Genomic DNA, 16,510 nt, shown 5'->3' with positions numbered 1-16,510 from the left:
TCATGAGAATTTGGGCATTTTTCTGGTGGATGGGCTGGTGGAGCATCTACAGTCACGTATGGATGCTTTCCAGGAACGATCCCATGGCGTCCCAGTAGGTATCCAGGTGAATCTTCCTCGGGAGGTTCTAATGGATGTTCCCCTCGGACCCACTCAGGAGACCAGCTTGGATTGCTCGCTGCTCCTGAACAATTCTGTTCGCTCTCCTGAGGAGGCTGGGTCAGTTGACTTGGATGCTTTCAAGCATATGAGAGGGCTCTATGGACAACTGTGGGGAATCAATATTTGCCAGTTAACCATATGAAATTTATGTCAGTTGTAGTAACCACGTTGCAACTTGTTGCCAGATATTTCACTGGCAATGAAGTTGAGAGTATATGACCAAAAAAGTTTGTATTAACAAGGTTGAATCATTGCAAAAGACCATCAGACCTCAGGACAAATGTGATCAAAAATTGAGGAAAAATCCGAAATTTCCGACCTTTTCGAGGGTATAATATAATAATAATTGCAGCAGCATCATGGGAAAAACAAATAAATAAAAAACAGCTTTTGGTGGAAAGAGGAAAGGCAATCAGCCTTCACAATCACCAGCAAAACACAGGATAATGGCCACATTACTAGCAGAGGCTACATCCAAAGACCAGGATTTGTTCACGGAGATGGGGGATCTTCTAGCGACCACAAAGGTTGACGGTACAGACAAATCGAACCAAAGTGTAAGTTCTTCTAACTCCTCTCAGGACGCTTATATGTAAATTGTTTAAGACAAAAAAAGTGTTGACAACGAGAGATTACTGTTTGCTAACAATGATAATGATCAAATTTCTCTGGGTGTATTCTCAACAGCAGATGTCCACCATTAGATAGGAAGAGACATCATAAACCCAAAATAGTGATTTTGTAGATTTGGTCTTAAGGATTTAAGGACAACCATGCTGAGGAAACCATTATTATCACAACAACTTTCTTCCAAAGTTAGGGAGAAATTGTATAAAAAAAACAACTAGATACAATATATGTTTTTCCAAATTTGGATTGGTCAATGGTCTTATTTTAATAAAAAAAGTGTTAACAAGATGAATTTATTGACACAAGATCCGTAACCATAAAAGCTAACAAGCTCGAGGGGTTTAGAACTAAGATCAAATTCCAGCCAGTGTTATACAATTGCTTACTTAATATACTTAATTATCAAACTCTTATTTAGTACACTTTGGTTTTCATTACATTCATTTGTTATTTATATTATTTAGACATTGCCTAACACTGAGAAGGCATAAGTTGGTCACGCACCTGTGATTCCAGTGGCGCCGGGACGATGTCTTTGAGGCCCCATTTACCCGTTGTCACAGAAAAAAGCTAGGGAGGTTGTGAAGGTACTGTTCTTTGCTATTTTAAATATTGTTGCCCTACTTCAATAACTATACTTTATAGACATAGCCTAGTCCTGAGAAGGCTAAAGACGGTTTCACACTTGTGGTTAACGTGGCACCGGGACGATGTCTTCGAGATCCCATTTTACCCAGTGACATAGAAAAAAAGCAAGGGAGGTCGCAAAGGTACTGTTCTTTGCTATTTTAAATATTGTTGCCCTACTGCAATAAATCAGTAATTGCATGAAAAAAACTAAGCAGTAAGATTTAAATATATATAAACAAAATATCTATTTTTAAGTTACAAATAATATGGGGTGAAAAAGGAACAACTTTATGAGACATTACAGAACTAAAGATAACTTAATATAAACATTATTGAATGATCTTATTGAGTGCTGTCATCATTTTTCACTTTGTCTTTGTCCATTACTTTGAAGCGGTAATCATGATCCAGTATAAGAAGAAAGGTGTGATGTATGAGAAGTAACCTTGAGTTACCTAAAACTGTTTTCTTGTAGAGTTTATGATCGTGGATGATAAGCCATTGTGACATTTGTTCTCCAGATGAAGAGCAGGACGATCCACTTGCGTGAGATAGGGTTTGAGGCGAAATGCTGCGAGAAGGACAGGAGGGTTTGTACATTACATGTGTTATATTAAAGCTGTAAAGCTCGATTAAACGATATCTGATATATTCTCAGGTTACAAAACAAACTGGTTTCAAGTATGCATGAGCTCTTGATTGTGTAAAATAAGTAACAGACTGATTAGTCTATATCTGGTACTGATGTCTATGATGAATTTCAAGGAAGTAACTGTCAGTTGTGTAGTAAATGGTTCCTTTAGTTGCTAAGCAAATACAACCACTACTATGGCTTAATGTATTGATAAATTGTAGCAGTAAAAAAATTATCATATAATAAAATGCATACTATGTGGATCTGTAATTGAAACCTTCCTAACCTAGTGCTTTTTGTGTGTTAAAGTTACTGTTAAAGTGATGTAGCTTAATATTTAATTCATTTTAAATTTGCCTATATTGGTGCAATATATGCCTTGATCTGTGTTTTATTTTAGATTAAGCAGTTCATAATTGTCATTTAATTATACATATCAGAGAGTGATTATAATTTTGCAGAAGATTCAGGAGCTGGATGTTAGTGTGGCATGTATGCAGATGGAGTGGGAGTTGTTCCTTCCTCCAGCTAGTGTGGCCTGGATACAGATGGAGTGGGAGTTGTTCCCCCAAGAGGTTGCAAACCTGCAGGTTGGCTACGGACCAGTGATGGGCTGGTGGAGCATCTACAGTCGCGTATGGACGCTTTCCAGGAAAGACCCCATGGCGTCCCAGTAGGCATCCAGGTGAATCTTCCTCAAGAGGTTCTAATGGATGTTTCCCTCAGACCCACTCAGGAGACCAGCTTGGATTGCTCACTGCTTCTAAACAATTATGTTCGCTCTCCGGAGGAGGCTGGGTCAGTTGACTTGGATGCTTTCAAGCATATCAAAAAGGGCTCTATGGACAACTTTGGGATATCAATATTTGCCAGTTACCTATATGAAATTTATGCCAATTGTAGTTACTAAGTTGTAACTTATTGCCAGATATTTTACTGGCAATGAACTTGTGTCTTAATGGCTCTATTGACAATGCTTACTTTATTTGATGAAGTCTTTTCTTTCAAGTTGAGCGTATATGACCAAAAACTGTTTGTATTAACAAGGTTGAGTCATTGCAAAAGACTATCAGACCTAAGGACAAATGTGATAAAAAAAATTGAGGAAAAATCAAAAATTTTCGACCTTTTCGAGGGTCGATTATGATTAAGTCATTAACATATAACAGTAAATAATTTCAGCATCATCATGTGAAAAACAAATCAAAATAAGAGGCCCAAAAGGGCCTATGCTCTACTGGCATGGCTTTTGTGGTCAAATCAATCCAGAGCATGTATGTATGGGTAAAAGGCAACAGACATATACTTTATGTTTTGTGTTTGGGTTACCTGAAAACGTAGAACGTTCAACATCTGAGCCCAGAAACTATTGTAAGCACATTAGTTGCATGAACTATTTTAATATGTGCCAAGTAAAAGCCATCTGACAAAAAAAAATGCTTTCAAAACTGTACTCATAGTAAAAATTTCTGTAGTTTTAAAAGTTAAAAGACGGACGGTGCGATTTTAATATGCCCACCTTTGAGGGCATAAAAATTGATCAGATTTTGCATCATATGACTATAATATTATATTTTGAATCATGGTTTCCTACGAGAACTTGAGATGGGGTAATTCTGTGTGTCTGAGAAATATAAGAATCATCGGAAAACTCTTTTCTGCTGATTCTTTTGATGTACTGAAGATTTGAGTTTTTGTTTTGAAATGAGCAGCCTTTGATTTAGAATGTAGTAAACCCCCCACAAATCTTTTTCCAGTTGATTGAGATTCAGATGACCGATGAAACAGACCCCTTGTCCCTCCTCGTTCTAAAGCTGAGGACCGAGAAAACGTCAAGAGATGAAGCACATCTTCCTTGGTAAGAATGATGTAAATAGTGCACATCTATAATATGTGAGGATAATGGTCAACTGAAATTCAAATAAAAGAGTTGGAATAAAATCTTCCATATTAAGTGATATTATTCATGGACACTCTATGACTTCATTTGCTGTAATTGAAAATGGATTATCAGAGTAAGAAATATAAAGCTGACAGCAATCAACATTTGTTTCAGAATTTGCTTCTTCATCAGTGCCTGAGGATATGATCATGTATCTGATTTAATAATATCTGACTCTGTATCCATACTTTATTTGCAGACTTCAACAAAGGTTTCCAAACCTACCAAGGACATTCAGAGATGTTTCCAATTTGATATTTCAACATCTTCAGAAGGTTAAGAGGGGAGAGGAGGGATGAGTGAACAACACTGAAAATATTCCTGCAGGTTGAAAAACAGGACATGAACCTATGACTTAAAAAGCCTTATATAAAAGGAGAATACCTCTGTTTACTATACCAATTACATTACTTCATGATATTCTCACTTTTGAATCAAATTGCTGTTGGACTGACAATTGTATCTTCACTAATGTATTAGATATATTAATTATATCCTATTCAAATGCGATAGCTGAGCTGATAGCGATGAAATATCAGCAGCCGATTATAAAAAGTGGATAATTTTTCTGGAGACTGGTTATCTTGAAGTGTGTTTGCACCTTGAAATTGTTGGATTGGTTAATGGTCTTATTTTAACAACAAAAGTGTTTAAAAGGTGAATTTATTGACCTAAGATCAGTAAACAATTAGGCTAATGTGTACAAGGGGTTTTGAACTTGGATCAAAATTAATCCAGCCAGTGTTATACAATTGCTTACTAAATATACTTAATTATTAAACTTTTATTCAGTACACTATGGTTTTCTTTACATTGTTATTTATATTATTTAGATGAAGCCAAGTCCTGAGGAGAATGAAGACAATGACCCACTTGTGGTTAACGTGGCGCCGGGAGGACATCTTTGAGGTTCCATTATACCTGGTGACACAGAAAAAAGCAAGGGAGGTTTCGAAGGTACTATTCTTTGCTATTTTCATTATTGTTGCCCTACTGCAATAAGTAACTACATGAAGAAAACAAAGCAGTAAGATTAATATATATATATAAAAAAAAAATATTTTAAAGTTACAAATGGTGTAGGGTGAAAAGAAAACTTTACGAGACATTACAGAACTAAAGGTAACTTGATATCAAACATTATTGAAAAGGCAGTCTGATATCATTTTGCAGACTAGTTCAATGACCTTTTGATAGATGTCATCATTTGTCACTTTGTCTTTGTCCATTATTTTGAAGAGGTAATCATGATCCGGTATAAGTAGAAAGGTTTTATGTATGATTAGTAATTTTAAGTTCCATAAAAAAATTTTTTTGTAGAGTTAATGATTTATAGATGATAAAGCCATAGTGGCATTTGTTTTTCAGATGAGGGACCACAAACATGAACAACGCCAGAGAGGGTTAGAGGCGGAGTCCACGCAGGACAGGAGGGTTTGTACATTACATGTGTTATAAGCTGTTAAGTTCAATTATATGAAATAGGATATATTCTCAGGGTACAAAACTAGTTTCCAGTATGCATGACCTCTTGATAGTGTAAAATAAGTTGCAGACTGATTAGTAAATATCTGGTACTGATGTCTATGATGAATTACCAGGAAGTAACTGTCAGTTGTGTAGTAAACAGTACCGAAGATGCTAAGGAAATACAACCACATGCATGATTTAATGTATTGATAAATTGTTGCAGTAAAAATGATATAATATAATAGAATGAATGCTATGTGTATCTGTAATATAAACATTCCTAACCTAGTGTTTTTTGTGTGTTTTAATTACTTTTAAAGTGATGTAGCTTAATATTTAATTCATTTTAAATATGCTTGTATTGGTGCAATATATGCTTTGATCTGTGTTTTATTTATTATCTTTTAGATTCAGGAGCTGGATGCTGGTGTGGCCCGGATACAGATGGAGTGGGAGTTGTTCCACCAAGAGGTTGCAGACCTGGGTGACAGGCTGGTGGGGCATCTGCAGGCGCATCTGGACGCTTTTCAGGAACAACACCATGGCGTCCCTGTGGGCATCCAGGTGAATCTTCCTCGGGAGTTTCTAATGGATGTTCCCCTCGGACCCACTCAGGAGACCAGTCTGGATTGCTCAATTTCTGAAAAATTCTGTTTACTCTCCTGAGGAGGCTGAGTCTGTTTACTTGGATGCTTTCAAGCATATCAAGAGGGCTCTATGGACGCCTGTGGGGAAGCTTGGGCTTCGGCCCTTGACCTTTTTGGAGGAATCCATGAAGGTCCCACAGCAGATCTGCTCATGGAGCACCCATGCAAGGCAGGCTCAGCTGGGGTTGGGTCTGGGGAGCACCAGCCGCCTGGAGAGGTTCAATGGGCCTTGTTAGCGTGTGTTGTAAGTTGTTATGTTGACTTTAAAGTCAAGTACTTATTCAAATAGTATTAAGATTTGAATTGTGACATAAATGCAATATTATGCAAACAAAATTATTTATGGCATTTTACATTTTTTCATCTTTATGATAATCCTGTGACACAGGATTAAGACAATATCTCAGGAATTAGCTATACGCTCAATTTATTCTGGTATATATGTGCCGTAAATGTTACTATAACAACTCGAAGGTCGCATCAATAAGGCATCAAAGTCAGTAGTGTTGGCATTGTTTTTGGGCAGTTCTGACACATAAGCAAACTAATTCAAAATAATAATTGTTCTGATAATAAAAGTCTGTCACCTCTGACCTTGTTGATAATGTAAACAACAAAATGAGAGCATTAACCCGCATGCGCACTGTGAAATGACCTTTATTAATAGAGTCATGACATAACTTATGATAGTCAAAAAGTCAGCAATACTTTCGCTTTAGTGTGTGCAGCATATTAATAATAATATCATTTTTACATGCACTTTAAATTAGGGGGACCCAAATTAAGGTAATAAATAAATGAAACGCTATTTATTAATTGATATTTAGCTTTTAGCGGTCAAAATTTAAATGTCCCGACGGAATAACAAGACTTTAAAGTTCAGGTGTCCCTCCCAAAAAAATTGGTGTCCTCGGGATCCCGGGTGCCATCCAAAGCCATTGTGGCATTTGTTCTTCAGATGAGGGACAGGACAATGGAACAGCACGAGAGAGGGTTAAAGGCGGAGTCCACGCAGAAGGATAGGAAGGTTTGTACATCACATGTGTTATTAGCTGTTAAGTTCAATTAAATGAAATAGGATATATTCTCAGGGTACAAAACTAGTTTCCAGTATGCATGACCTCTTGATAGTGTAAAATAAGTGGCAGACTGATTAGTAAATATTTGGTACTGATGTCTATGATGAATTACCAGGAAGTAACTGTCAGTTGTGTAGTAAACTGTACCGAAGTTGCTTAGGAAATACAACCACATGCATGATTTAATGTATTGATAAATTGTTGCAGTAAAAATGATATAATATAATAAAATGAATGCTTTGTGCATCTGTAATATTAACCTTCCTAACCCAGTGTTTTTTGTGTGTTTTAGTTACTTTTAAGGCGATGTAGCTTAATATTTAATTCATTTTAAATATGCTTGTATTGGTGCAATATATGCTTTGATCTGTGTTTTATTATTTTTTTAGATTCAGGAGCTGGATGCTGGTGTGGCCCGGATACAGATAGATGGGAGTTATTCCACCAAGAGGTTGCAGACCTGCAGGACCGGCTCCGGACAGGTGACAGGCTGGTGGGGCATCTGCAGGCGCATCTGGACGCTTTCCAGGAACACCCCCAAGGCGTCCCTGCGGGCATCCAGATGAATCTTCCTCAGGAGGTAAAATCTAATGGATGTTTCTCTCGGACCCACTCAGGAGACCAGCCTGGATTGCTCGCTGCTTCTGAACAATTTTGTTCACTCTCCTCAGGAGGCTGAGTCTGTTTACTTGGATGCTTTCAAGCATATCAAGAGGGCTCTATGGACGCATGTGGGGAAGCTTGGGCTTCAGCCCTTGACCTTTCTGAAGGAATCCATGAAGGTCCCACAGCAGATCTGCTCATGGAGCTTCCATGCGAGGCAGGCTCAGCTGGGGTTGGGTCTGGGGAGCACCAGCCGTCTGGAGAGGTTCAATGAGCCTGTTTAGCGTGTGTTGTAAGTTGTTATGTTGACTTTAAATCAAGTACTTTATGGTGTTATATAAGACCTAATTAGCTAAACACATGGGTGAAAGTTGAAAATTTTCCAAATACTGAAAAATGAAGCTGGGGGCCAGGCGGCCGCAGGGCCCCCGGTGGGTCCAGGGCAAAGCCCTGGCTAGGGGTTCTCTGGCCCCCGGAATTAAGCATTTTAAAACACATTTCAAAGCCTTTCCCGACTTTTAATCAATCAAATCCATGTTGTATATTTATGATAATTCTGGCAGCTTTTGTCACCTCCATTTTTTTTTCGCAGGCTGTTCAAGCTCTTTAGTATTATACCCTGAGGGTAGAAACTTCATTGTACAATATTGACCACAGTGGCAGGTTGCGTTGTTTTGACACACGACGTTTTTGTGGTTTTTTTTTATCAATATTAAGTAAGAATATGATGTGTTACAAGTTACAGTTGCATCATATTCTTACTAAAAATTGATAAAAAAAAAAGGGGGGCAGGGGCGTAGTGCATCAAAACAACACAACCTGCCCCTGTGATATTGACAGCAGTATTTTGATTTATTTCTTTGTTTATATTTGCCTCCAATTTGCAGTATGTCATAAAAGTCGTAAAGGATACTGACCGTAAATATTCGGCGAAAACCGGCTTTTTCCGCCATCGAAGTTTTTGTTGACGCGGAAACTGCCGAGGTTTTCGGAGAACATTAAAAGGACAATGCTCTTTTACGAAAGAAACGACTATTTTCGGAAACGTTCGGGTGACATCCCGACAGAAATTTATCACTTATGGCAACGCTATTTATAGAATAAAATTGGTAAACCAGTAAATATAACTTCGTTTTGTCTTCGATTTTGAGTAGACTGCGATGTTGACGATGGGGTAGCAGATCACAGACTTAATGGATAATTTACTTTTCAGTGCTATCTGTGCCCAACATTATCATTCTGCAGACTCAGTACCCTGTGGGTACAGCATGGTTTAATGCCAGAGTTGATGACATGAGTATGCAACTGATGACAATGGCCTAGATATCCTCCCAGGTAGCGGCATTCAAAACGTTGAACCTATCAGCACACCAATCACATATAATTTTTTAATGATATGTGCATTAAATGGGAATGAGACTTCAATACATCTTCCCTTTAAATAAATATTTGAATAACTGCTGGACTTATTGCATTGTCTGATAATTGCAGGATGTCTAACTACAAGAGGAACAACGAGGACGGCACAGGTGGGGTGGGACGCAGGCACGGCACTAACAGTAAATTTCTGTCCATAAATGTTTTGTTTCCAACTTTTACGGGACTAAACATTTGTGTTACAAGACTAAACATTTGTGAGGAGCCCAATTGATTTGTATTAAGGTAAGTTACTCAAACATCATATCAATTATGTTATGCAATGTTGATATGTTGAGGTGTTTGGAAAACTTGATTTTCCTGAGGCAAACCCACTTGTCAGGCTTGGTAAAGAAAAAAAACAAACTTGCATAGGCCAGGCCAGGACTTAAAACCATTTTACTTTAGTGAGAAGCAACTGCGCTTCTATATGAGTATAAATAATGACTTCTTTAATGTTTTATATTCAAATCCCACTCGTAATTTGATTTGTACTCTTAAACACATTCTTTCTCTTATTTTTTTTTCCTTTTGGCTTTATTTACTTTGGCATTTGACTTAAGACAAGCAGCGAGTGACGAGGAGGAGGAGGAGGAGCATAGTGCCATTGCCTGCAGTGAAGAGCAGGGACAGAGAGTAAGTATCAGTTGTTGTTACCAAGCCAGTGTTATTGTCAAACAGTATCTTACAAGTCTTCGCAAAAGTGGTCATTGCAAAAGTAAAACACGACATTCAACTACTTATCCCTACGATGATTGGTTGTATAGTGACTTAGATTATCTCTTAAGTTGATGCTTTTTCATGGTCAAAATTAAGAATGTGGATATAATATTGTTTCTCTTCTACAGCCGAGTAAGCTATGCAGACATAGGACCTAAGAAAAGAGTTGCTGCCCCCAAAAGACCCACCAATTTTTCTTCAAAATCACCAGGACCTTCCCCCTATGGAAGTCCGCTATTAAGCTTTAAAGGAGTTGTAGAGTCAATGGGAAAATACGATTTTCTAAATAATACAGGTTTTATATCATGATTATTTGTGACGATGGTTTTTTTTGACACACTGCTCATGAAATGTGACAGGTAAATTAACGTGTAATACAGCTTATACACTGGGCCATCTTTGACCGATGACGTAGGTGAGCTCGCGTTCCAATATCGCAAGAGTTAACCGCGCATGCGCAGTAAGCGCCCATCTGTCAAAATGGCTTCTATGGACAACAATCACGCCGATAGTTCAAATAATTACGAAGATTCTTCGTCTGATGATGAAAACCAATTGAATTTAGATGATTTAAACATACAGGCATATCGCTTTGAACCGCAGCGAGATACAGACGACGAGAATTCCGAAACTGATGGGGATACTGACGAAGAAAGTTTGCAAGATCATATTATTGGAAATGATCGAGTAGGCAACGTTGGAGCCTGGTGCCTATGCGGATGTTGTTCAGATATGCAGAAAGAGATTGACTGTTTATGTTGCCGTGAATTGGTTGCAATAAATGGAAAGGAAAATAAACAAATTCAGCTTGATTGCATATGTAACCACCCGAAGTTCTCTACCCTCTGTCTGGATAGAGATGTTTTGGGAGTAGCAGCCATAACTGTATCTGCAATAATTGGAACATTTCTACCAGTGCCAGATACTGACACGTATGTTTCAATGAAAAAAAGAAAAATATTTAAATATTGAAAATAATACCACTATTATCATATTATTGATAAACCTGATTGAAATGCTAAAAAAATATTTTTAATGCCGAAAAAACTGGTTTACCTACATTTACTCTAAAATAACAGTAAATTTATTAGAGTACAGCTTAATTACTACAGCAAATTAATTTAAGGAAAACTTTAAACAATAATTTAAATTAATGCATATAGAACACATACTAACTAGTTCATGATTTTCCGTTAACCATTGGTTATTAAAAATGTTGTAATGCCCGTTTTAAGACGATGTTGATCTTTTTCAGTTTTTTTCGGTTGACGGCGTATAGACAATTTACGCTGTGGATCTATGGCAAATTGGGTCGACATAACAGAAGAGTGGTGCCAGCTTGTGTTGTAAACAAGGTTCGCCTACAGTTCCCTAACCTTGATGGAAGAGACAATTTTGTGGGGTTCGAAGAGGCAAATTGAGATTACTATTATTGTTGTGTACAGCAGTTTGAATTGGCATATAAATGTACAATTGAGAAATTTATAGGTGTATTCTTGAAGTCTTTGTGTAAACACATTAGTGCATTAATTAAGATAACATGTATGTTTCACTTTTAACAACCAGTTTCACAGAAAAGCAGTCAATGGATAGTCATAGCCTTTGCATGTTTTAGTTGGCATTGCTTTTGTAAAAAAACCTTAGCTCGTAAAATTAAGAAATGTCTAAAATTACATGTTTGTATTGATTCCATGACACTCCTGTATTAAGTACAGCATCTTTTAAAACAGTCATCTTAAAATATTTTTGCTGAAAGTACTTCCAATAGGCTAGTCGCCATACATGTACAATGGTGATGTTCTAGGAAGTGGGTTTACCAACAATTTTGTTGTATTGTTTGAAAAAAATATTTGTCAAACAGAAGACACAATTAATGAGCTCAGCTTTGTGAAGAACATGTTGAATGTAAATAAATATGTTTTAGCACTGCATTGTTTTTTATTACTTGCAAAACGCTTTGAGGAAAGCAAAGGTAAAAATTTAACTCCGGACATTTATGTTATATGACTATTGATAATTGATCTTGACCTACTGACATCGAATATGGTACGAGAATATCTTCTGCTCACGGGCAACCTAACCCTGAAGTTTCATGGTCATTCGGCACTCAAGTTAGGATGCCACTCATTCAAAACATTGTATGTACTATGTACTAGTAGCTCAAAAACGTAAAGATAAAATCCAACTTTCTACATTTAATCGTGTGTATATACAGATCAAGCAATCTTTGCTTACAGCTACTGTTGTAATGACAGCCAAACCACAACCTAACATACAGGAATGGAACAGAGCCTTCCGTGAGCTTCATCTTCACATAAGTAATTTATTTGTTAGTTTGTAAACTTAACTAGATAGCATTGGCAGAAATTTCGAATAATGACTGATGAGCCATAGGATGTCACACGTGTTAATGCTGTTAATTGATTGGCTAACAGGTTAATGCATTAAGCATATGCTAATACAATACATGATACTGTTTTAAGGTTACACTTAATAAAACATTTTCTTCTAAAATTGCAAATATGTTTATATATTCACTCAAAATTCAATTTATCTTACCATGGTATGTAGCTGCCATCCTAGCTTCAATTAGTAATATTTCTTTTTGCAATTAATCTCATTGCAGAAAGCCACTGAGACACAAAGAAATTTTTGCATTCCTGGGGAAGGAGGCACTTAACAAGTACACGAAGCTGTATAGGTCAGATTTTACCACACATCCAATATATATAATATTCTACATATATATTCAGGCGCGTAGCTGCCTGTACGCCAAGACGCCCGGGCGTGCACATTATTTTCACGAGTTTACTTTTATTGAATAAATAAAAGTATTTTTTTTTTAATAATTTAAACGAAAAAAGTGTGTAATACTTAAAGTAAAACAGCACATCAGGTCAATTACACGCCACTCTGGGTGACCCGGTCGATAACTGTGTCATACTATGATGTCACAACTAGTATGTCATCCACTACATATGAAAGTGACGTCAATATATTTTTAATATTTTATTAATTCATGGCGGTCGTCCTCGGGCTGTTGTAAAAAATGAAAAAAACAAAACCTATGACACTGGACAAAATGTTCAAGCGGATGTTTGAAACCGCGACAGCGACTGCGTGCCCAGAAGCAACCGGCACGGCACCTTCGGAGCATGCAAACAGCATGGACCTAGATCTATCTGCCACAGAATCTGACAGCACCAAACCTGGACAGGCTCAGCCAGTTAAGTCTACCCACAGTGGTCCTTCATATCCTGATATAGCTACTGCGGCAAGTGGAGAACTTGAAGCAAAGTGGAAATGGTCGATATTGAAAGACACATGGACTGACTGCCATATGTTCAACTTTCCCTCAAGGTAGGTTGTGTTGTCTTTTGAATGCAAAAAAATACAATTAAGTGACACGCAGATTTAAAAATCCCCAACTCAAGTAAAAATTTAAAATGCAAATTTCCAGTTTATTTTCAATTATACTTCATTGCAACATGGCATGCTTGTGTAAAACGTTGTTTAACATTTGAGCATACACAATTTCATTGAAGTGTTGTGGGTAAAAACCGAGAAATCTGCCTTTGAATTTATCACTCTAATTTGAGATTTTCCTAAGAAGCTTTATGAATACGCCCCCAGTCTGACAGACCTTTAAATCTCGATCACGTCGTCGATATTAGTTAAGTATGTAACATATATGTTTAGTCATGCTTTTTACCCTTAGCCGGGCGGCTACGAAAATTGTCGTCTGCTAAAAATATCGTCTACTTCAATTTTAAATATCGTCCGATTTTCTTCAAATTTGGTATACCCTTTTTCTAGTATTAAAAAAAACTTGGATCCAGATGAGATACTCGGCGTCTGGTCTGGATTCAAGCTGTTTGAGTAAGCATGAATAGTCGCGAATAGCAGGTACAGGGTTAGGTAAACAAAATAGTGTAGACCCTAGTTGCATTATATTTTAAACATTTATAGGTTATGGTAGTTGCATCAAAAAAGAGCTTTGGTAAATTTATAATACAATTTACCGGACACTTCTTGGTGAAAACTGTTCCTTGATAGAAGTCAGAACCAGGTCAACTAATACATCTTTTGTTTTCTCTTTTGTAGAAGCATCCATGGGAAAATGAGAAAGCTGTCATCAAGCTGGTTGACAGACCACCCCTGGCTCAGATACTCGATTTCTACAGATGCCTTATTCTGCGCCCCCTGTTTCGTATTTGGACGGAAAGATGCGAAGGAGAAAACTTTCATCAGTACACCAGTGAAGGATTGGTCCAACCTAGCCAAGTACGTCAAGAGGTACGAATTAGCAGAGTCAAACCATCACAATGTTACAGCTATGGCGGAACATTTTCTTGATATACAATCAGGTAAGATGGAACCCATCACAAGTTCTGTATCGGACAGTCACAGACGCCTAGTGGAGCAGAACCGCCATATTCTCAGGAAAATTATAGAAGTAATCATCCTTTGTGGTAAGCAAAATATCGCTATCAGAGGTAATACAGAAGAACGAAGCAATTTTTTAGCCATACTGCATTCAAAGGCAGCAGATGACCCTATCCTAGCACAGCATCTAAATGTTCCAGAAAATCGTAGGGCAACATACACATCGCCCGACATACAGAATGAACTGATCTGTTTGTGTGCTGAGCAGATACAGATCGAAATTGTGCAGGCATGCAATGATGCAGTCTGTTTCGCTCTTATAGCCGATGAGTCGACCGACAAGTCAACAAAAGAACAGGTGTCCGTGTGTCTGCGATTTGTCCAACGTGGAAGCGGTTCCCAGCAATTTAGAGTCCGTGAAGATTTTCTTGGATTTGTTCAAGCAAGTAGAACAACTGGCGAGGTACTTGCAGAACTACTCTTGACCTCTCTTGAAAATCATGGAATCGAAGTAGATAAGATGCGGTCTCAGGCTTATGATGGTGCCGCAAATATGTCTGGAAAGCACAGGGGCGTACAGGCACGAATTCGTCAACGGGTGCCGTCTGCGCTGTATGTACACTGTAGAGCCCACTGCCTCAACCTAGCAGTTATGCATAGCAGCAAGGACCCATGCATAAGGTCAGTGATGACAACTGTGCAAGAGGTAGGGTTTGCATTTGATTATTCGGCCAAAAGACTAAACTTCTTTGTTGATGAACTTGCTGCTGACCAAGACGCACAGGAAAAGCTGAAGAAACGCACCAAACTGAGAACTCTGTGTGAAACTAGGTGGACTAGCCGAGCCGATGCCCTCTCAACGTTCAAGTCAGCATACAGCGTTGTTGTTCATGCCCTTGAACAGCTACAGGAGGATGGCGATGACAAGGCAGGCCAACACTTGGCGTCGATCATGAAGTTTGACTTCATAATCGGACTGGTCGTTGCTGAGCACGTTATGCAAAGTACAGTTCCGTTGTCTTATCTTCTTCAGGCAGTCGACTGCGATTTGCTTGAGGCAACGCGAGAAAGTCAAACCCTCATCCGCCAGTTTCAAAACGAAAGGGCAGACCCTAATGTCTGGGAAGCATTGTTTCAGAGCGCTAAAGATATTGCAGCAGAATTTGAGATTGAACCTTCAATGCCCCGTCTTGCTCAACGCCAACGAAACCGGGCAAACCCACCGGCCAATGATCCACAACAGTATTGGCAGCGAGCTCTCTACTTCCCTTTCTTGGACCATTTGTGTCAAGAACTTAGCGACAGATTGATTGTGGCCGAGGAAAGATTCCGTGCACAGTACTTGATTCCATCCAAGTTGAACCTTTGCACAGACGGAATGGTGGATCTCATTTTTGCGGGGTATTCGGTGGACCTACCTCAGGGAAACCAGTCATTCCATAACGAGGTTAGGCGGTGGAAGGCTAGATGGCAATTGATGGATGAAAATGACAAACCAAGCACATTGGGTGAAACTGTAGCATCAACCAATCCGGATCTTTACAAGGGAGTTTATACAGTACTCACCATTCTTCTGACCATGCCGGCATCATCTGCTACTGCTGAACGGAGCTTTAGCGTTATGCGCAGGGTGAAAACCTACCTGAGGTCGACGATGCGGACAGAGCGCATGACAGGACTTGCCCTGATGCACGTATATCGGGATGTTAACATTGACATTGACCAGGTAGTGTCTAAATTCGCTGGAAGCAAAAGCCGAAGGCTTGACTTTGTTTAATGAATGTGTTCACAAATAAATAAATCAGATGTGAAAAGAGAAATTTGTTTCAGTATTTTAAGGCAATAATACGTTTCCAAAATGCGTCAGATGTCACCATTTACATTCAACAGTTTCAAAAAATTCCGGGGGGGCATGCCCCCAGACCCCCCTAGCACTTCGGCGGCTTCGCCGCCTCAATGGGCGTCCACATTGATTTTGATCCAGCTACGCGCCTGATATTTATTAAGTGGGTCTGAATCTAAATAAATAAAATATTCAATGGGAGAATCTACACAATAAAGTCAATGGGAGAATCTACACAATGTAGTCAATGGGAGAATCTACACAATGTAGTCAATTGGAGAATCTACACAATGTAGTCAATGGGAGAATCTACACAATGTAGTCAATGGGAGAATCTACACAATGTAG

General features: G+C 38.4%; 2 protein-coding genes across 2 annotated transcripts; both read left to right on the top strand.

The window, feature by feature from the left end:
- The first annotated feature begins 4,290 nt into the window (after positions 1-4,290).
- Positions 4,291-7,276, top strand: LOC128209835 (uncharacterized). The gene is made up of 3 exons (XM_052914074.1): positions 4,291-4,955; positions 5,367-5,432; positions 5,877-7,276. The coding sequence occupies exons 1-3, from the start codon at positions 4,854-4,856 to the stop codon at positions 6,132-6,134; spliced, it is 426 nt and encodes a 141-aa protein (XP_052770034.1). The 5' UTR covers positions 4,291-4,853; the 3' UTR covers positions 6,135-7,276.
- Positions 7,277-7,784: 508 nt separating this feature from the next.
- On the top strand, positions 7,785-16,096 carry LOC128208455 (zinc finger MYM-type protein 1-like). Its single transcript, XM_052912017.1, has 5 exons — positions 7,785-8,029; positions 9,289-9,342; positions 9,777-9,849; positions 13,025-13,293; positions 14,038-16,096. Exons 1-5 carry the CDS (start codon positions 7,785-7,787, stop codon positions 16,094-16,096), a joined length of 2,700 nt encoding a protein of 899 aa, XP_052767977.1.
- Positions 16,097-16,510: the final 414 nt, after the last annotated feature.

The sequence above is a fragment of the Mya arenaria genome, chromosome 11, assembly GCF_026914265.1.
Source record: "Mya arenaria isolate MELC-2E11 chromosome 11, ASM2691426v1".
Lineage (NCBI taxonomy): Eukaryota > Metazoa > Mollusca > Bivalvia > Myida > Myidae > Mya > Mya arenaria.
This window is presented reverse-complemented; position numbering and strand designations above follow the sequence as displayed.